At 31.7% G+C, this 22444-nt stretch overlaps 2 protein-coding genes across 3 annotated transcripts; both read right to left on the bottom strand.

Moving 5' to 3' along the window:
• Positions 1 to 1143: 1143 nt before the first annotated feature.
• Positions 1144 to 6309, bottom strand: LOC129304995 (sulfate transporter 3.1). 2 transcript variants are annotated; one of them, XM_054944887.1, is made up of 12 exons: positions 5852 to 6307; positions 5543 to 5750; positions 5032 to 5203; positions 4815 to 4880; positions 3343 to 3456; positions 2999 to 3115; positions 2559 to 2685; positions 2183 to 2469; positions 1900 to 2090; positions 1714 to 1799; positions 1559 to 1635; positions 1144 to 1472 (listed from the first exon to the last, which is right to left on the bottom strand). In XM_054944887.1, the coding sequence occupies exons 1-12, from the start codon at positions 6156 to 6158 to the stop codon at positions 1287 to 1289; spliced, it is 1938 nt and encodes a 645-aa protein (XP_054800862.1). In that variant the 5' UTR covers positions 6159 to 6307; the 3' UTR covers positions 1144 to 1286. The 2 variants fall into 2 exon arrangements, with proteins under 2 accessions (XP_054800862.1, XP_054800863.1); XM_054944888.1 differs by lacking the exon at positions 2999 to 3115 and having other exon boundaries at positions 5852 to 6309.
• A 13711-nt stretch (positions 6310 to 20020) lies between these two features.
• LOC129307232 (protein LIFEGUARD 4-like) lies at positions 20021 to 21963 on the bottom strand. The gene is made up of 4 exons (XM_054948127.1): positions 21605 to 21963; positions 21390 to 21503; positions 20474 to 20631; positions 20021 to 20374 (listed from the first exon to the last, which is right to left on the bottom strand). Exons 1-4 carry the CDS (start codon positions 21852 to 21854, stop codon positions 20168 to 20170), a joined length of 729 nt encoding a protein of 242 aa, XP_054804102.1. The 5' UTR covers positions 21855 to 21963; the 3' UTR covers positions 20021 to 20167.
• Positions 21964 to 22444: the final 481 nt, after the last annotated feature.

Raw genomic sequence — 22444 nt, 5'->3', positions numbered from 1 at the left:
TATTATTAATCTTGACAATATAAAAAGTACATCTAAATAATCAATTTATAAAAATTTTAAAAAAATTAATATTGAAATCAACCATCCAAATTAAATACATAGTGTTTAGATTGATGATAAAATAAATTTATTAAAATTTCATAATTTTTAATAAAAATAAAAAATAAATTTTATAAAATCTGACCTTTCAGATTCAAAATTTAAATGGACCAGATGCTCATTAAGCGATGATCATTACTAAAACTGAATCCCAAGCAACCCAGCACTGGTTCATACCAGACAAGGAATAGAAGCGATCTAACCTGAACAATTCTTGAGAGTAAAAAACTATTTATTTTTCTTATTTAACATCTACACGTTTTTTTATTGACCTTACCATTGAATTAAATTTTAAGCAAACTAGTTTTCCAACCCTGGCACTTGCATGGGGAATTGGGGATACGGACTATTTTAAAATATATAATTTAAAAATAATTTAATTTTTTGAAATATAAATAGATTAAAAATCAGGTCAAGTAATAATAGAATAACAGTAAAATAATAATATTCCTCCGTCCTACTTTTATATGATATACTCCATCCGTTTAAAAATATAAATAATTTTTTAAAGAGTTAAATGTTTAAAAATATAAAATATTTTTAATTTTTTGATGTGTAATTATTATCTTGTTTTAAAAATACTACTATTGATATATGACTTTATATTTATTATAAGGTATTTAATAGAGATAAATATAAAAAAATAAAATTAGTTTAAAAGTAAATAACTACTTTATTGAGAATGAAATTCGGTTAAAAATATCTTAATTTTTTAACAGATGAGTATTATTTTTAGTGCATCTAGACTTAACTGTCACTTTGGTTCTCTAACTTCTCTTAATTTTAAAAGACAATATTTTAATTAAATACATTTTTTGAAGAAAACACTTATCAGGATAAATTTAAATAAACTAAATTATCTGCCTTCTCACTAGCAAAATGCCTTATATTATAACTGTTAGATTCATAAAAGTAACATTTACAGTTACGTAACTGCACTTTATATATTCATTTTTGTTTTTTTTTTTGTTTTTTAATTATCCACAATCACAACACCAAGATGAAATATTGTGCTCAACATTATCAATGCTTGCTCGATGCCAATTTCTAGAATGAAAAATTTTCAATTCTTATTACTTAGATTATTTAATTTTCCACTTGACTACACCATCGAGTAGCATAAGATTCAACAGCTCATGGCAGGAGAATTTCCTCCAACACAAAAGCTGCTGACTTTAGAAAATCTTTCACAAAGCGTTCCAACCCTCTGATTCATTCTTCGTGGGATTGGTTTTGCATGTGTGAAGCATGTAGTTGCATGCTTCAACGGCCTCTTCCACTGTTAGACATATCCATTTCTGCCCTATCTCTTCTATGAACTTGGCTTTGTTCAGTTTCTTCATCACTTCTCCTGCGGGATTCACCAGAACGATCTGTGCCAAATAAGAAAAGAAAATGTATTACATAAATCAGATCAAGCATTTTGAAAAGAAAACAGAGCTTCAAGAGAATCACGTACTTGTTGTCCTCTTCTGTCTACAACCTTCTTGATCTCTTCAAGCATGCTTATTCCACTAGTGTCGATGTTCCCAACAGCTGCCAATGAAATTACAATGAGTTGGTAACTCTACTATGAGCAATCTCTGTGTGAAAGATTTCAGATTGATTGCTTACCAGTCATATCCATTATAACATACCGCAAGCTCGTCTCCTCTGTGACTTTAATCCTGTCTTCCTCTTCATCAATCCACCTTGTGATCCTATCAACAGTGACAATATTTTCTGTGAGTGTTTAGAATGGCAGAATTTGTTTGAGATGTGAACTCTAATCCAATTGTGAAAGTAGCATTAGAAAGGCACCTCTCTCTCAAGTAGCTTGCATTGGCAAAGTAAATGGGTGCATCAATCTCAAGAATCAGGATTCCAGGAACGTGGGTTGCATTTGGATATTGTTCAACATTTCTATATACTACAGAATTTGGAATGTTGCCTAAAACAGATGTCCTTGGCCTTGCAATAAACAGAAGCACCCTAAGTACAGATATTGCAACCTGCATATATATTTACAGAAAAATTAAAGCATTTGGATGTTTAAATTAATTACCCAAAATTGAGTGAGCAATATAGATAGATAGATAGATACCGCTATGGCAAGGCCAATTTCAACGCTGCAAAAGACGACGCCAATATAGGCACTCATGCATACAAGAAAATCACATTTGTCAATCTTATAGAGATGGATGGCTGCTTGGTAGTCTATAAGCCCAAGCATTGCCGACACTATTATGGCTGATAGAACCACCAGGGGAGTGTAATGGAACAAGGGTGTCAGGAATAACAACGTCAACATGACTACTATTGCCATTACTATATTTGATGCCGCAGTCTTGCACCCAGCATTATAATTCACAGCTGAACGCGAGAATGGACCTGTATGATATTACCTCCGTCAGCAATGCATGAATAAAACTGATCATCTAGGCTTTTGGTAGCGTGTCTTGTTTCAATAAATGAATTACCCGTGGTGAGGTAGCAAGAGGCGAACGAACCAACTATGTTCATTGTCCCAATAGCTATCATCTCTTTGTTGCCATCAATATGGTAATTCTTGTACATTGCGAAGCTTCTCCCTACCGCTATTCCTTCCTGCCCATCATCATCCATTCAATTTTCAGGACCTCAACGTTGAAAAGTACAAACACAAAGCTTCACCACTTTATCCGAATAGGGAAAACAGATTGGCTTCAAACATAACAAAATTGAAGTAACCATGATAAGACTCAATAAAAGGATGAAGTTGTTGATGGTGATGTTAGTCATGAAGCCAGGTGATGAAGCCAAATTCTATATTGGCGCGTCAAACTGAAATTTATTCAGATTATGAAGACTTGAAAGTGATGGGGCAGGCAAGAGGGTTGGTGTGAGGTAAAGGCAAGGCAAATAAGGAGAATAAGAGTACCGCAAGGGCTATGATGCCAGTGATAAGGCCAGTCTTAATAGCAGTGCTCATGTAAGGCGCCACGAATACCAGCCCTGTGAGGGAACCTGGATTTAGCCCCTTCTTCAAATCTCCTATCTGGACCAACCAGAAAAAATTTGTCAATATTGTCACGTGGGCCCAGTCAGTGGTGGGCCCCAATTGTGTCTGTAGCACAATGATACCCGTTAGGCCCAATCAAAGAGGCCCTGAATCATGTGAATCTGGGTCACAGTATTACGGTGTTTGGTCTTTTGCGCGTGAGTGGGGTGTGTGTGTGTGTGTGAGTGATAGATTAGGAAGAGAGGGACAAGTTCGGGGCTCACCACTTGGACGCCGTGTTTCTCCGCATGAGTGACGTAAACCAGAATGCTTCCTAAGATAACGGTCGTCAACGGCGCCATTGCTGACACCCAGAACAATTTTGGTTGTTTTTTGCTCTGCATTTCGTTCACCGTCAGTTCTCAAACTCAACTTCAATTACATTAATTAAATTGTGTATATATTATCTTAAAATCTAGTGTGCTTTCGCTTTTCATTTTTCTGGAAAATCAGAATATAGCAGTCACGCATTCAACCTGAATAGGTATTGTTTCAATGTAAAAGAAGAAATAACAATGAGACCCGGAAGGCGTTTTTATACAAAACCTGATAAATCATATTATTTCAATGCTCGTAAGAAATATATATTGTTTAGATAGTATGGACTAAATGAAAATAGTTTGTCACTCCTTTTTTTCTTTTTGGTTGATAAGTAAATATAAACAAATTTCAATCATTTGAAAGTTGTTTACAAAAACCGCAAGAGCTTTCAAATGCAAAGGTTGGAGTGAAATATAGATAGATGTACGACGACAAAAAAAAAGTTATTTATAAATTATTTTGGTACTTCCTCCTTTTCAAATTATAAGACACTTTTAGAGAAAATTTAATATCCCAAAATATAAGACACTTTGATAAAAATAAAGTTTCATTAATGATATTTTTTTAATATTATCCTTTCTATATATTTTCTCTTCAATATTCTTTCATCAATGAAATATTAAATAAAAAAAATTTAAAAAATTTATATTTTTATCTTCAAAAAGTAAAGTTATAAAGTATATTTAATAAATTTTATTGATATATGTGATTTTATCTAAAAATATTTTATAATTTGGGATAGAGGAAGTATTAAATATAGAACTAAAAATGTCAAAAATAATATGAAGCTGTAATTATTTAATATATATTTGGACAAAAAATTATTTAATATACATGTCAAATTTAATTTCTTATGCATGCATGCATTCTCAAAAACTACTTGAAAAAGAAACTAGAATATCTTTTTTTTTTTCGGCCAAAGAAGAAACTAGATTATCTACCAAGTTAAAATTGTTCACACATATTTATCCATTGAATAGTTGTACCCGAGTGACAACCAAAATTGGGTGTTTTTCTTTTTTAAGATATTTGATGTATTATATAACTAAAAATTAGATCAAGTGGGAGAAGCAGGTTAGGGTCGAAAGTCAATCAACCAGCACGAGATTAGGATCTAGTCCATTCACAGTTAAAAATCTTGTTGGGACGTCGCATATCTGATATTTCCCTGTCCCTTGTGTTTCCTTTTATTTTCTGCGAAAATAATGTTTCTGTTTATTTGTTAGGCAGCGAACGTACATACAAACCTTTAGCACATGCCAGGAAAAGAAAGGAAACGTACTATCGCAGATAAGGGGGAAAAAGTATTAAAATGCAGGCGCCTTCTGGATTATATATGTGCTTATAGGGAGTTAATCACGTAACAATCACTTACAAAGAATCTGGAGATGAGGAGGAAGAAAATGAAACAGCATCCTAACACGGCGCTTTCCCAACTCCACTGCGTTTAATAAAAGCAAGCAATTAAATCATCACGTAATATTCAACAACTAGGTACATGTTTTGGACTGTGTGCGCAATAATGTGTGGACAAAAGCTGCAGAAAAAGACGAGTGTCGTCTATCAGAGCGGGTGTGTGTGGTGGCCCGTACCTCATGTGTTTGGGTAAACACGGATCGCATGACGGAGACGAGATCGGCCTCGTGTGTGAAATCTTGGAGCCCCAGAATGGACTTTAGCTGTTGCAGGCATACCACCGTGGCCGCTCCTCCCATGAACCCTATTATGGTTGCATGTGACAGAAAATCCACGATAAACCCTAGCCTGCAGTCACAATTCGTTACAACTATCATATTTAAGTTAACCCGTCCCGTTATAATATTTTAAGAAATCCTTAGAATTCCAGAGAATATTTGCAGTGATTTTTTATCATGTGAAAGCAATGGATCCATCCCACCAGGAGGGGAATCTCGTGGATCGATCCATACGCACCGTGCTTCAAGAAGACAAATTGGCAAAAGACAAAATTTCCAGCGCTGCTAATTATTCCGCCCAGTTAAATAATTGGCTGTAAGGCATATTTTTCGCCGCCGCATTATAATTTAGTTAGGTTCCTCATTATACAGAGAGGATATGTCTGTATGCATAAGATTGGTAAATCACCTGAAGAGACCCAGGGCAGCCTGAAAAATGCCGGCGAAGAAAGTAGCAGTGAAAGCGAGGTGAAGAAAAAGCTTTGGGTTGTCGCTGTGATTAACGACAGTCCCCAGCATTGAACCCATCAGAAGCGATCCGACAGCCACGGTTCCTACTGCCAAATCCCTGGAGCTTCCCAGCATCGCATAAATCAATGGCGGTATGAAGCTCGAATCTGCAATAATGAAAAGGAATGGAGATCAGCAAGGTGAAGAATAAAGCCGAGACTTATGTATATATGTTTAATCTGGTGTGCTAGATTAATGACGCACTCACATAAACCGAGGATGGGAGGGAGGTTGGCGAGCTTGGCGTAACTGATGCCCTGAGGAATAGCCAAGCTGGCGATGGTGATGCCGGCGATGAGGTCAGATTTGAGGAAGTGGAGGGTGTAGCGAGGAGCCCATTGTAAGATGGGGAACAAGTATTGAAGGGCGAGCAGCAGCCTCTTGGAAGGTGGCTGGTTCTGGAACTGCCTCAAGGGGTCATCCGGAAAGAAAGTCTCCTTGAGAGAGCACTTGAGCCACTTCAAAAATGGCTTGGCCGGTGGTATGGCCGCGCCGTGCCCCCCCTCAGCTTTCATCCTCTAATGTTATTATTTCTGTAAAACTAAATAATGTTGCAGGAAGGGGGGGTGAGAAGAATGAGTACAAGGGAAGGAGGAGGAGAAACAAGGCAGGGGGCGCTGTGAAGAGTCGCGATCTGGGTTATATATATATACACATACAGAGCTGCATACATGTGTGTGTGAGGACAATATGTGGATGGAGCGATGAGGAGGTGAGGCATCTTTCTTGAATAATCAAGTACTGGAAGGAGGGGCCCAACTCAATGACTGAGAAGGAGTGAGAAGCGAGAAGGACAGATGAAGCCAAATTGGTAGCCAGTCCATTCATCTTTCTCTAATTTCAAGTGTTTTACTTCAACTAGCACACTTGGTCTCAGGTGTAATGTCCGGGTCCTTGCGTAATTGCTGGTTTGAGAAAAAGACAAGGACGAGTGTTTCTTTTTTAAGGGAAAATAGCATCCAAGAATTTCTGTCTCAAATTTATTTCACATAAAAATTAAATAATTTGATATTTACTCTACAGTTTTTTAATCTTTCTTTCGTATTAATTTCATAAGTAAAATCATAGAATTGCCTTTTAAGTTAAAAAAAAAAAAGGAAATCCCATTGTCGTCGATACTAGCCGTCAAACCACCATCAAACCCCTACTGTCAACAAGGTCACCAAAGCCCTTGTGGTAGGTAGGGTTGCCGATGCCAAAGGTGGCTAATCACCAAAGCTCTGGCACTGACAACACATTTATTAAAGGAATAATTGTTTAGGTGGCCAAGAGAAAGTTTGATCTCATGACCCTTAACCACTTAAAAAACTTGTGGCTACCAAGCCCTTTAGTAAACTAAGCTTTTAACCACATCTATGTTAAAACATAACCGTATGTTGTTAATTTTTGAATGAAATTTGTTATTTTATAAATGTTACTTATTAATATGACATGAATAATTATAAATTAAAAGCTTTAAAACTTCATATATTTTACTTGTTGAAAATTCAAATGTATTGTTGTTAATCATGAATAGATTGTTGTCAAAAGCCAAACCGATACTTGTACATTTAAGTTCATTCTATCAGTTTTTTTAACCTATTAAAATCAAAATAGATTGTTATTAATTTCAAATGAATTGTCATAAAAACATAAATATACACCTATTGATGAAGGATTAATACATACAATTAAGCTCATCTTATCCGTTTTTCTAGTTTGTTAGAGCTCTAATGGATTGTTGTTCACTTATAATTAATTATTGTCAAAAACCCGAATTGATACTTGTTGTTGATGATTAAAAGTACAGTCTAATGAACTGTTACTTTTCTAGCTTTTTAAATTTTAATTAGACTGTTATTAATTTAGAATGAATTATTGTTAAAACTCAAATGGATTATTATTGATAAAAGATTAACATGTATAATTATGCTTATTTTATATATTTTTTTAGCTTATTAAAACTTAAATGAACTATAATTAATTTAAAATGAGTTATTGATGATGAGTGTTTTACTTCAACTAGCACAATTGGTCTCAGGGGCAATGTCCGGGTCCTTGTGCAATTGCTGGTTTGAGAAAAAGACAAGAACGAGTTATATATATATATATATATATATATATATATATATATATAAAATAGATAGTTTAGTTGAATTGAATATCAATGGCTCATTGGAACCAGGTCATGCCTGACGCGGACTCTCTTTTATTCTGTGGAGTAGGGGTGAAAGCTCAATATTGAATACAAAAATGGTTTCTCAATGACACTAAGACTTTGTACGGTTAAAATCTCGATCACTAAAGGACCCTTTTTTTGGATCGGATCTGGATTCCATGACCATAGTAACTACAATCATTGAGTGACTTTAGCCACATGGCAAAATCTATGCTCTATTAAATCAACGGTTTTGATAATCTTGTTGTAACTAAAATTAGACACACTCAATCCGAATCTCTTTTTATTTGCCATGATCACCTGCCTAATTCCCTTCCTATTTGATGCGGAGATCAGAAAGCGTTAACGCTTGCGGCAATGTTCTCTAGAGTTGGTTTCCTTAAACAGAGAAATAAAAAAAGCACCAAAATTTTGATCATCATGACACCATCCTCTAATTCAGTAGGAAAGCTATGTAGAAAGCAATGGCATATTTCAATTTAATAGAAAAGATAGAGAATACTCAGATAGGAAGCAATCCACAACAAAAAATTTATAAAAAAAAGATTAAAATAAATCAATCACCCAAGAAAAACAAAGAAGAACAAAGAACTACTCGGGGGAAAAACTCTATCTTGTCAATCGAAGATAAGTAAAACAGAGAGCTACTCCATGAAGAAAAATAAGAGAGCACAGCAAGGTTAGCCAGGGGCAGAACATCAACATAGCACTATTTAAGAAAGTTCTGAATTTAGGAGGGAGATAGGGTAGAGATTTTTTCCAAAATGCTATTTTGGAAATTTGAATTGAGTATTTCCTAATTTTGATTACAATAAGATTATCTAAACCATTGGTTTAATAGAGAGTCTAGATTTTGCCATGTAGGTAAAGTCACTTAATGACTTTAATTGCTACAATTATGGGATCCAAATCCTTTTTGGACCTGGATTATCTCACTTAAAGACCATGGCTCTTTTAAAATAAATAATAAAAGAGGACCTTTGTTCTTTGAGGATGATATTTTTATTAAAAAAAAAGAAATCAACAAAAATGTCCCTGTTCATATATACAAGGAAATTGGAAGTTGGAGAGGCATAAATTGAAATCATTTTTAATATATATATTTTTTAACAAATCATCCAAGAGAAAATAATAGTCCATATGAAAAATTTTATACTAGATAAAGTTGAATTTAATAGATAATATATATATATATATATATAATATAAGTGCAAGAATTCACAAACTTAAAACTTGATGATTTGAATCAAAATATGACATTCCTTCTCTGCCCATCGCCTATTTATTTTTTTCCTTTGCTTTCCAGCTTCCGTAATGTTGTGCGTGTGCATACAGATATATTATTTTTCATTTTAGTTTTTGACATTTGAAAAAATTGATCATGAATAAAAAAATATATCATCAAAAATATCGGGAGCCTTCTAACATTCAACTTATTAGCTTTTTAAAATTTCAACCTTTAAATATCAATTGAAAACAATTTAAGATCGCGCGTCTGTTGAGAGATTAAAAAGTTGAAAGCTATGTCTCTTTCAAGGTAAGAGAGGTTGATTCAGAAAAAAAAAAACACAGAGAATATGAATTACTGGTACATTGTATTGTATATGGAATTCAGTAGCCGGAAAATAATAATAATAAGGTGACTGTATGGACCAATTAATATATTGACAGATAAATGACGGAATATTGAACGAGAGGAGTGTTTGTTAGCTGGGTTTGGGCGAACAAGCACGGCGTGAAATGGTTGGGGAATTGGACAGACATGGATAGTACGGTCACGGGACAAGTTGATATTAAATTATTCTGTCTTAATTATTCCCTCATCAATACTTAATTCTAGCAGAACCCACTTAACTGTGACGGCAATAAAGATTAAACGACGGTGATTAAATAAAGGAAAGGAAAATATGGATGCCTTGGTAATTAACGACTAGCATAACCGTGCTGCCTTAATCTCGTCCCGTGTGGCTTCCTAAGGCGGATCAAAGTCAACTGAACGGGATATATATATTCATTCTAGACCAGAATGAGACGACATGCATGAGGCTGCAGACATCACGGGGCTAATGTTTGTCTCTGACAATATGCGGAATGTTTTAATAATACAAATGATCTTCATTGTCAAACAAAAGCTAATCCAGTTTGTAAAAACGCAACTCACGTCACACACACCATGATGTTGATTAGTTCGAATCACTGTTGGTAACTTGGTGTATTGACCTTATTGTTAAGTGATGATTTGCAAATATTTTCGTCAACACTCTGAAATTATAGGTGCATATCATGACTCTTATATGACTCCCCGAGAGCCTAATGCACTGTTTAATTATTTCAATAGAAAAAGAAATGCCTGACTCTACTGGTAAGAAGCCGAGAACATGTTGGAGGAAGCAAAGAGGAAAGAAGCAGAGCAAAGAATGTCACGGGCATTAGAATTTTTCCCATCAGACAAAGAGGAGGAGCATCTATTTAGGTTTAATATTAGGACCTATCAAATGTTTCACGTGAAATTCTTCCTTCCCCTAATCTCATGAAGGAGAATTAAAAGAAGAAAAAACATATAATATTTTAGAAGCATGTACTTCTCTATACAATTGCACCCTTCACACCACCACAAAACATTCCCTTACTTGACAATTATTTTAGCCAATATTTAATTGTTAAAAACTATCAAGTAATGAGATGTTATATATTAGGGATAGCCTTACTTGACATATAATCATCAAGTATTTAACACATTATTTACACTACCACATTTTTTTGCTTTAGGCAACAATGGTTGCAATAGTTTTAAAAATGCTATCTAATTTAGATATAAGCAATATTTTTGTATGTGGCCATTGATGCCTACTTTAAGCAACAAATATTTAGTAATTTTAAAATTGCTTCCTACAGTAAAATAGGCAATAGTTTTCAAGTGTTGCAATAAAATTTTAAATAGGTAATATGAAAGACTATTGCCTATAATAACATTTTGATTGCAACATTTTAAAATTATTTTTTATATTAATAGACACTAGAAAAAGTGAATGTTGCCTATAAATATTCTTTGGTAACATTTAAAAACTGTTGCTTATTGTTTTTCTAATTAATAAAAAATTATTTTCATTTTTTAATAACTTATCTATATTCTTTTATTTGTTTATTTTATTTTATTTTCTTAATTTATTATTTATTAATTAGAAATAATAAAAATTTAATATAACAATTATCTATATATATATATATAAATAATGTTTTGCATTATAATAACTAAAATTCATATTAAAATAGTGGTTAGAATTATCTCATCACTTCAAGTGAATTAGGGTTCAAAGCCTAAGTGAAGGAAAAAAAAAATAAATTTTGACTATTTAATATTTTCACAATAATTCTTAAGTGTTGCCTATAATAGCAATAGTCAAAAATTGTTGCTTATTTTAGCACCCCAAAACCGTTGCCTAATATCTTACTATAAGCAACAATTTTATGATTTGTTACCTAAAATACAAAAAAAAATGATTACCTTAGATGATAAGTAACAAGGGCAAGTTCCACACCTAAAAACTGTTGCTTATGCCTATAGGCAAAGACTTTTCACCTTATGGCAACAGTTTCTAATCGTTGTCCCAAAACAAAAATGTTGTAGTGCTGACAATTATTTCAAAATAATTGTCAAGTGAAGCTTAGACCTTTGCATTTCCACATAATTATACTTGATAGTTATTTTGAAATAATCGTCAAATATAGTACAATACTTGACAATTATTTCTAAATAATCGCCAAATATTTTTGATGAATTCTAACTAGTGGTTTGCCAAAATTAATTGACAGCTATTTCTAAATAATCATCGGTTAACGACATATATTCATTCTAAAATAAAAGGCAATCATTAAGGTATGTATGTTTCTTTTCATAACTCATACCAATTAATCACAACACTTATTTTGTTTCATATGTTTGTCCATGAAACTCATTCTTCCTAAGAATTAATTATACTTTTAGATACCCAAGCAACTCAGTGAAACTTGCATCACTCCATCCATGTTTTGTCTTCATATTGTATAATTTTAATACTGCCGACAACTTTGATGCACTACAACCAGCATACATCAGCGTCTCCATATCACTTTTCAATTTTTTAAACATTTTCAGACAATCCTTGAAGTTTTCTTTAATTATTTTGGCCATTTATTTGAGATAATCTTTCTTAAGTGTATGTGTATATAATCAGAAGATGATGCATAGTTTTCACTACATTCCTGGCTACAACCAATATCGTCCCTTGTCTCATCATGCATTATCTAATACTTGCAACTTTGATCCATCCTATTAATAACTAAGTGTTCTTCATAAGTATCTAGACTAACCCGCTTCACAAGGCCGCACTTTAAATACGAGCAAACAATCCTAGCAACATCCTTCACATACTTAACTATAAATTTAACAAAATTTGCCACCCCATATTTAGAGAGTTAGATACAAAGTATCAATCAATCAATAAGTCACTAACCACATATTTACACATTCCTTCTTAAATCTTGTTTAAAACTAGTAACTAGCTAATTTTTAATATTATGCCTTCTCTTCTTTTCAATCTAAATTTCCTGAATATTCTAGTATAGTCAACACATAAGCAAAATGATAAATTTTCAATTACATTCAAGATTACATAGTATTAATAGCACAATACTCAGTCCACATAGCAATAGCAATCATCAAGCGAAGACAATGCATGCAACAATTAATAATGAAAATATTCAAATTAACTAAACATTTAATAGGGAAATTTCTTAACTCATAAAATCAACACCCAAAACACCCAAAATCAATTAACAACAAAATCAAGAATAATACCCATAACCAAAAATAGCCACGAGTTAGCAAAAGTCAAATTTCAAACAACCATTTGCCATAAATAAACCAAAATCTACAAACTCAAAAGAAGAATTAGTGATGGAAAAATCAAAGAACCAACCTCAAGGGATGAGAGCACACCAAAAACGAACAAAGGAGGTTATGAGAGGGAAGATGAAGACAAGAACGAGCTTTACAACAAGCAGATAGTCAGAAAAATCATGAACCTAGCCTCGAAACAGAACAAATTTTGGTTAGATGGCTAAAAATACATTTTCACAAATGTCTAGAGAAGTTTCAAGAGGTTTAAGCGTGAGCAGAGAAAGAATGATTCAATTCTAAAAGCTGATTTTAAAGCATAATACTTGACATTTGTTAAGTAAAAATTATTAAATATTCTATATTTGATGCTTGTTGAGAAATAACAGTCAACTATATGCTAGAAATACTTGACGGTTTTTTCATAACAAGCATTAAATATGTATTTTTTAAAAATATTATTTTTAATATTATATAATTGATGCTTGGTTACAGAAAGTCATCAAGTACATCAAACTTCTATTTGACGGTTACCTTTAAAGAAACATCAAATATATGTATGTTATATGTTTGACAGTTATTTATTTATAATCATCAAATATATGTTTATTTAATTAATGGTTGTTTTAAAATAACCATTAAGTATTATCTACCTAATTTACTTGTCTCTTATTTTTAATAACCATTAAATATAGAGTGTCTTATTTAAATAATTATGTGGTAGTGTCATCAATAGTTTACTATCTAACACTGGATAGGTACAAATTATTTTTATGATCAAAATTGTTAACATTAGCAAATTGTTTTTGTAGTAATCTGGCCTAGCTAAGCATCTTATATGTGAAATGATTTGATACCAATCAATTGATATGACTTAAGTCAAAAGGAGAATTTACTTCTCAAGATCAACACCTTAACTATATCATTCAAGACTTGACAAATGAATACTGCTGTGTGACTAATAAAATAATAGAATCCCACAAATGCATGCAAGCTATTAATAAGTGGCCATTGAAGTTGACTTCATCAATAAACATCTGAAATCTCTTCAATCAAAATTATTAGTTGACTTTGTACAAAGTATTCAAAGATATGATTCGAGTGCAATGAATTCATTGACTAGAGATCTTTGTAACAAGGAGCTAGGTTCAGAAGCTGAGATACATATGATTGCTAAAAGATTTTTGTTGATATTAGACATCCTATACTGTAGCCAATCGTCCAAGCCTTCAATAACGAAGCACAAGTGGTGCAAGCACATCATGAAAAAGACCAAAAAAAGTGGAGAAGCTATAGGTTGCATCGCTAACCAAGTAATTGTATTAGCGTGATTGACGTGTAGCGCCAAGAAATTGATAAGGTTGATTATTGTATGTTAATAGTTCCCATGTTAAAGCATTGATAACCTTTCTGTGCAATGGAATAACGTTAATTGTTAGCGCTTTATATATATATATATATATATATATATTATGTATATCCTGTGCTTGGAGAGTTGTCAGGATATCATATTTTTTATTAACAATAAGTCGATGACTATCTGTTATGCAACAAACGGATGCAAGAATGTCTATCGTCAACAGTGATGAAAAACAACTGGATATTTGAACAATTCATTTGATATACATACACTTGTCTATCCAACCATGGTCTCAATGTGTATTCCTTCTCCTACTACAAAAAGAATTCCCTTAATGCCTCCTCCAACTTCACCTTTAGAACAGTCAAATTTTGAATATGCCTTGTCCTTCTTATCACATTCTAAGGTATATAATTAACATGCTGACTCCATTTGTGGCTACAAAGAATTATAAGTGACATGAAATGTATACAGTGTTTATTGCCACTATAATTGTAATTGAACACTGTGGTCTGAACGGAGAAACTTACCTTGTGGATATGACTTTCTAAAGTGAGGCATTCAATCAGTCCTACTTCTCTTCACATTCTTACATAATTTGTTGATATCCTAATCTTGATCACAATATGAGATATGTCTAGTTCTAGATACGAATAAATCTAACTTTGAGCCGTGCATGTTTTTCTTTTCTATTCATTTTGTTTGCAACGTAAATTATCGAGAAAATTAGGGATCAAAATGTTTCGTAAGAGTGATTATAATTAGAAAAAATATTTAGGTAAATCGAGTGTATCACGTCATTTGTGGTCTGTCCAAAAGCAATTATAATTAGGAGAAATACTTAGGTGTGCCTAATCTATCTAAGTATTTCTCTTATAATTAGTTGTCTGATATGTAATTAAGTACATTAATTGTTGCATGATTTTGATTATGTAGAATTCTTACATTGATTTTTTTTAGTCAAATGAAAATTAAATGAATCAAAGCCACATGGCGTGCTTTCTCAAATCTAGAATTGCAATATAGCTTTTGCTGGGATGGGGGGTTGTTATGTGCAGTGGATGCTAGTTTATGTCACCCCCAGTAGGTACACGGGAAATCAGTTTAGAAGTTAGAGTGTGCCATTTTCTTAATACTTAAGGATTTTGGATGACTAGTAAAGAAACTTAATATGAATTTGAAGATGGATTTCCCTTTATTGATGTTCCCTATTCCTAAAGTAACAATGCTTATGCCAAAAGGTGTAACAAATTCACCTCATTTAAGAGTTAAGATCACAAATTTGAGGGCTAAACGTTCATGTACCCAGAAAAGGAGGGAACATCTAGAAAGCTTGGGTGTATTTAGTGACAAATACATGAGACCCATTTGGCCCAAAATAAATATAAGAAAGAAAATGAGATTGGAAAGCTCTTACTTTGATGCCAAAAATTTAAAAATGAAAATAATACTACTAAACACATTTTTTTAGAAAAATATCATTCAAGGATCACTCAAGAGATTTAGTATATGTATAATTTTCAGTTTGTTAAAAGTTTATTTGACAAAAGTTAATTGCTATAATAAAATTTGTGTTTGAATATATATTTTTCAAAAGTCAATTTAGCAAAATAAAGATTGTTTGAATTATGATAATGAAATGTACTTTTGAATGTATAATTACTAAAAAGGATATTAATTTATGATAATTTATAATTTTTATTACACAAATATAATATATTTAAAATGTTTAAAAATACGATAAAAATTTTAATTACCATAAAATTTAATATGTTAAATAATAAGAATAAAAGATATAAAGCTTGATATATTGAAAAAAATTATATAATAAATAGTTCCAAATATATTAATATTAAAATTAACATGATTAAAAAGATATAATTGATAAATTTTTTATTCAAAAAATATTTAACTAATTGGATAAACCTTTGTTGGTTAATAAAAATTATAAAGAACACAAAAATTGATATATTAAACAATAACAGTATAAAATATAAAATTTGATATATCAAATAAAAATTATATAACTAGTTGAATATATATCAATGCTAAGAATTAATAAGATTAATTACTCAACTTATAATGTTAAAAACTTGATCTCTAATAATAACTATAAAAAATAATTATAAAATCTCTCTGAATTATGTAAATGATGATTTAGTCTCTAGAAATACTATAATATCAATAAAGTCTTTAGAGACCTCTTTGTGAATAACTTTTTTAAGAAAAAGATTATTTTACACTTATTGATAAATTGTGATTTCTTGTTCAATTATTGCGATTCTCTAAAAAAAAAAATATGATTCTTTAAATAAAAATTGTGAATGAAATTTATTATTTTGAGAAATTATTTTTCAATAATAAAAAAATTATACTTAACAAATTATGATTTTTTTTATTTACTTCTTACGATCCACAAAGCAAAAGTTGTTATTTCTTAACTAAAAATTATGATTGGAGCATGTTTTTCAATAACAAAAATTACACTTAATAAGTTATAATTTTTTTCAACTTTTACAATTTATAGAATAAAAGTTGTAATTTTTTAAATAAAAGTTGTGACTGGGTCTTATTATTTTTAATAAGTATAAAATGATCTTTTTTTTAAAAAAATTATTGACAAAGAGGTTCCTAGAGACTTCATTGGTATTATGATATTTTGAGAGATCAAATTATCATTTAGATAATTCAAAGATATTTTATTTCATTTTCCCTAATGATTATTCTTTAAATGATAATTATATTTTTAATAAATTAACAATATGTTTTAAATAAAAGAATAACATATTAAAAGGATAGTATGGTCAAATAATATCTTCTTTTTCAAATCCTACCTCAAATTACTTTTGCAAATCCACATCCAAATCATTTTAAAAAGTACTTTTTAAAAGCACATTTTCCCAATCATTTGATGCCCAAACAACTTTTTACATCTCATATGTTAGAAAGTTTTTGCTAAAAAAATGTTAGAAAGAGTTCCCAAATGTGAAATGTGAAATGTGATTTACCCCAACACACCCTTAATATCAAACAAGAATTGAAAAGTTTTATAATATCATTGCAGGACTAGGGAACTAAAATACAATTAAAACTAGTTGGAGTTCCGGCAATCGACGGCCAAACTGTTGAAACTCCAATATTGGTGACACCGGAGGAAATTAATTTTTCAAGGTGGCCTAGGAGTGATTTGATCCCATAAATCATTGATTACCTAAAAAGTTTGGTTGTCACCAAACCCATGTAATCATGCCTGGCAAATATATATATATATATATATATATAGTAACCCAAGCTTTTACATCATTTTCATGTTATAATATACTAATGTGTTGTTAATTTTGAATAAGTTGACATTAAATCAAGTCCGGATATAATTTAGCATAAATGAATTATTGTTAAAACTCAAATGAATAATTATTAATAAAGGACTAATACTTGTATAATTGAGCTTATTCTTTTAGTTTTTCTAACTTAAAAAGTTTGAATGGGTTATAGTTAATTTCAAATGAGTTATTGTTAAAATTTAGATGAATACTTGTTGATAGATGACTAATACTTATACAATTAAACACAACCTATAAGTTTTTTAACTTGTTAATTATGAATGAATTATTATTAATCTTGAATTAGTTATTGTTTAAACTTGAATGTATATTTATTGATGGTTGACAACACAAATTTAATGAATTATTATTAAAGCTCTAATAGGTCGGATGAGTTTTTTGTCAAAATCCATATATCGGATGAGTTTTTTGTCAAAATCCATATATATATAATATATATATATATATATATATATTATTGATGACTAGCAAACACATTTAATGAAATAAGTATTTACCCTATATAAATAAACAACCATTTGGCAGTTGATTACAGTGAGTTTTTGGGGGAAAAATATGAGAGGTAATTTTGTTTTTCACCATAAATTTTAATTACATTTTGATCCTTTAATCTTGCAATAATATTTTAAAATATCTTAATCCTTATTTGATATTAAATCTTTTTATTGGTCCTTGAATTATGTTTTTCTCTTCTTTTTCTCCTACCTCTCTTGGGGGGCTACAAGTGAACAAGAAATGAAAATTTTCACGTTTCATCATTTCCAACGAAATTGGTTTCCCTATTTATCTTAAAGATAATTATTTTTAAAATAAAATTTGGACCATTTAAATTTTTAATTTGAATGGTTTAGATTTAAAATATTATTATTATTATATAATTATATATGATATTTATTAAAATAAAAATTTATAAAAATTATTAAATAATTTTAATAAATTTTTTATTTTTAATATACTTTAAATTTAATTTAGAGTATCTAATTTAATATTAAAATTTTTATAATTAATGTATAATAATTATTCAAATTTATTCTGCACAGCTTCTATCTGATAGCCTATTGAAAAATTACCATGAACTTGAAGTACCATGCAATGTAATCAAATACTATAAAATTTATGGATAATTGAGCGAAAAAAAAATGACAACATATCAGCGTTGTGGTTTTTAAATGCTTTGTGTGGAATTTGTAGGTAATTCTTCCTTTACAATAGTTTATCGGATCTTATTTATATTCACTTCCACCATATTTTTTTAAAATTAAATTAAATTTTAAATTTTATTAATTTTATCTAAAAATTTAATAATTTTTAAATTTTATATCTATTAAATTATATACTTTAAAAATAAAATATCACGGTATTTAATAACCATCTCAATATTTAATAGGAATAAAATGCTCATAATTCATGTTTCTGTTCATTCAACAAAATGAAATCAAATATTTTCTTTATAAATAAAACAGGAAAAATATTATATTAACGTATGCTGTCCTAGCCTATGGAGAGGCCCATAATTCATGTCTCTGTTCGTTTATTGTACCCAGATTTGAAGTAAGTGCTCATGCTTTTTCGAAGTCAACGTAGACGTTTAAAGTGATTGTATAAGTAGATAATTAGATATAACCATTACTAACGATTTTTTCGTGATATCAAATTTAAGTTGGAAAGTATAAAGTATTTTCTAAAATTTTATTTTATCCCTACACATAAAAAATGTCATATTTTTTAAATAATTATATAATTTTATCTTCATTTTGAAAATGAAAAATATATATTAATTGTATACTTTTACTTCCCACTACCATATATTAACTGACATAATTAGAAACAAAATTAAAAAAATTATTATAATTTAATGTAATTTTAACTAAATAATAATTTTTTATTAATTCAATTAGAAACACTTAATATAAAAGAACGGATGGAATATATTTTAAAAAATCAGGGTACAAGGAATATAAAGTAGATGCTTCATCATCCACCCCCTATAGTGCTAATGACAAGACAAAATTAACCAACTTCACGAATTTTCAAAAATTATAATTATAATTAATATTCTGAAATTTATTAAAAAAGTTTGACTTTCTAATTTTACTCTCCATTAAAATTGATGAATACAGTAAAATTTGTCTGGCAATTACAATTTGGTATAATTAATAATTAATAAAGGGCAATATTGAAAGAAAAAATAAACTACTAGTATTTAAAATCATATAAAATTATAAAACTTGAAATTACGATCGAGAGTTCTTTTTTTTTTTTTTTTTTTGCCCCCAAGGCAGCACCCCAAATTCACGACTTCCTTTAGCTTTGTATCATTGTATGTCTCAATGTCTGTTCTATTGCCCAGACAAAAGAGAGAAGACTACGGCCATAACCTTGAAAAAGAAGAAACAAAACACTTTGTCCACTAGCCTTGTATATCCTACAAGAATATCAATAAAATACAAAACATTAACATCGAAATCTCGAACAAACATCTTTAGCTAATCACACATTCATTAGTTTATTATGAATGGGATGCAAAATAAAGTCGTATGGTTGTTTGTTCAAGTAGCGAAACTAATACGATTAATAATTGCGATCTATTTGCTAGTAATAATAGTCATAAAAGCACTGAAATTAGAACAAAACCCGAAAGAATGGGGACATAATCACATCGTATGTGCATTTACAATTCAAGGCAGGCTTTCAGCTACACATAGTATTTGCAGGTCGACTCATTGGTGGACAACAAATTCTTTATCCTGTCATTCAGACACATGCAACAACCAGCGATGTCATCGTCAACTCTCAGATACTCTAAATATGGTAAGCAGAGCCAAGAAGAGATTGATGATGTCCAGATACAACGAGACAGCAGCCCAAATGTACTCATCATAGGTGAACCTTTTGATAAGGTTGTCTGTATCATATATGATGTAACCACAAAATATAATTGATGCTAGGCATCCATAGACCATCACTGATATCTTACCCAGCGGGAATAGAATCTGCAAGAAAGAAATCAGATCCACTTAGAAACTGCGCTTCCGAAGACAATTCACGAAGGCTGACAAATATCAACCAGAAATGTTTGAAAATAACCATACCTGAATCAGAGCAAAAACCATGAGAACTAACACAGCACCGAACAAGAAGGGGCCAAGAAAATTGAAGTCATGACCTCTTCTGGCGGCCCAAAATGTGTAGAGAGTCAAACTGACCACCACCACGCTTGTCAATATCACAGATTCCAGTATCACTTTCCCTGATACCATTTATCACAAAACTTTAGAGCCATGAGGAAATAAGGCAATTCCCACATGTCAGCCTTGACGCTCAGCAATTAAAAATAATACGCTACCCCGTTTCCCGCCGTTCATATCCCGAATTGAATTTCCCTAGCAATCTACTTCCCGTTGCCCAATCAAACCTTATAGCCAAAGATTGCATATATCAATTGTGCTTTGTATTTTCAATGAAATGGTGTTGTAAGAAAGAAAGGAGAGAGTATAATCGGTCCACAACATTAAAAAAACCTGATAACAACTGACGTTAGGCAGACTACTGAATCAGAGAATTCTCTGAAGTATTCATGAACTACGACGTAATTAGAGAATAACGAAGAGAGCCAGTGGCAAGTGGCCAAAATGGCATCAAATTCTCCCTCGTGGAGAGAGGTTGCGGGCTAGAGCCCGCATGGGTGAGTGGTGTGTTTAAAAATTAAAATTGTTTCCACTCAAACGAAGCAGAAGGAGGACCTCCACTCAATGGAACCATACAGGACCCACAGGTGCAAGGTGGGACCAACATTTTATTCCTAAAGTTTTTAGGAATGCATGCATGGTGATGGAGATGAAAGAATACCAGCCCGCCCACACCAAACAAAAACAGCTTATTAATCAAGGAGACTTCATCAGGCTTTTGCCCAATCAGTGCAGAAAAAGAAAGAAAAGCAGGAACAGTTTATTCCTATCGCTATTGGCCCAAAAAAAATAGAGAACGAAAAAGAAAAATCAATCTTACCGATAGTGAACGCACAGGTGAGCCCAACAGCGAAAGCTAGGGAGATTGTGAAGAGCCCCAGAAGCAGGTAATTCAGCGGGTGCTTCTGGTGGTAGTAGTACAGAGGGCATAACACTGAAATGTTTGAAAGCCGTAAGGGAAAAAAAAAAATCAAAGCATGCAATAATAATAGGAGAAAAGAGAGAGCTCGAAAGTGAGGAATAACAGAGGCGTACCGATAAAAGGGATGATGATGAGGACGATGAAGAGGGCCAAGCCAGCGCCAGAACTGACGAAGAAGTGGGCAATGGGATGAACGAAGACGACGACGGAAGCAACGGCAACGGTGGCGAGCAACTGAAAGGTTATGATGGAGTAGACTTTGCGGATAAAGGACCACCGGAGCTCGGGGCTTTCGAGCATCATAGGGTAAAGAGGCCCAGGTCCGGCCTCGGCGTCAGATTTGCGGTAAGGCTGGTTCCACATGGCGGGAGAGGCGACGGAATAAGGGGAAGGAAGGCAGGGATTAGAGCCAGAGATGAGGCTAGTTAAGGCTTGGAACTTGGATGCAAGAGATTCTTGACGGGAGGCAGAGGGAAATTTAAAAAGCGGAGAAAGGGGCGAGGGTAAGAGAGAAACTTCGTGAGACTTGGCGTACACGTGTGACATAGAAGCTGTCAATGACTCAATGAGCGAGCCGCTCGGGTTTCGGGGAATCTTCTGGACTTCTCTCCATTTATTTTCCCGCTTCTGGACATGTCCTTTTGCTTTTTTTAAATGACATATGCATAGCATTCCAAAAAAAAAAAATGAAAACCATACCAGGGAAGAAGGTCCACAAACCGTATGCCCCTGTGGGCTTGTGACATCAGCCCAACACTTTCTCCGGTCATAAAACTAATCTCGTCTTGATCCAACCCAAGAAAGAATTCTGTTTTACAATATGAGTATATTTATGAGCAAAGTGTACATGCTTAACTCTATATATTTAATATAAGTATTTTTAATTAAATAAATATATAAATTATTTATTTTATAATAAATCTTATCATTACTATCATTATCATATTTTAATT

The sequence above is a fragment of the Prosopis cineraria genome, unplaced genomic scaffold, assembly GCF_029017545.1.
Source record: "Prosopis cineraria cultivar Desert tree isolate PC_DT_omini unplaced genomic scaffold, ASM2901754v1 PC3, whole genome shotgun sequence".
NCBI lineage: Eukaryota > Viridiplantae > Streptophyta > Magnoliopsida > Fabales > Fabaceae > Prosopis > Prosopis cineraria.
This window is presented reverse-complemented; position numbering and strand designations above follow the sequence as displayed.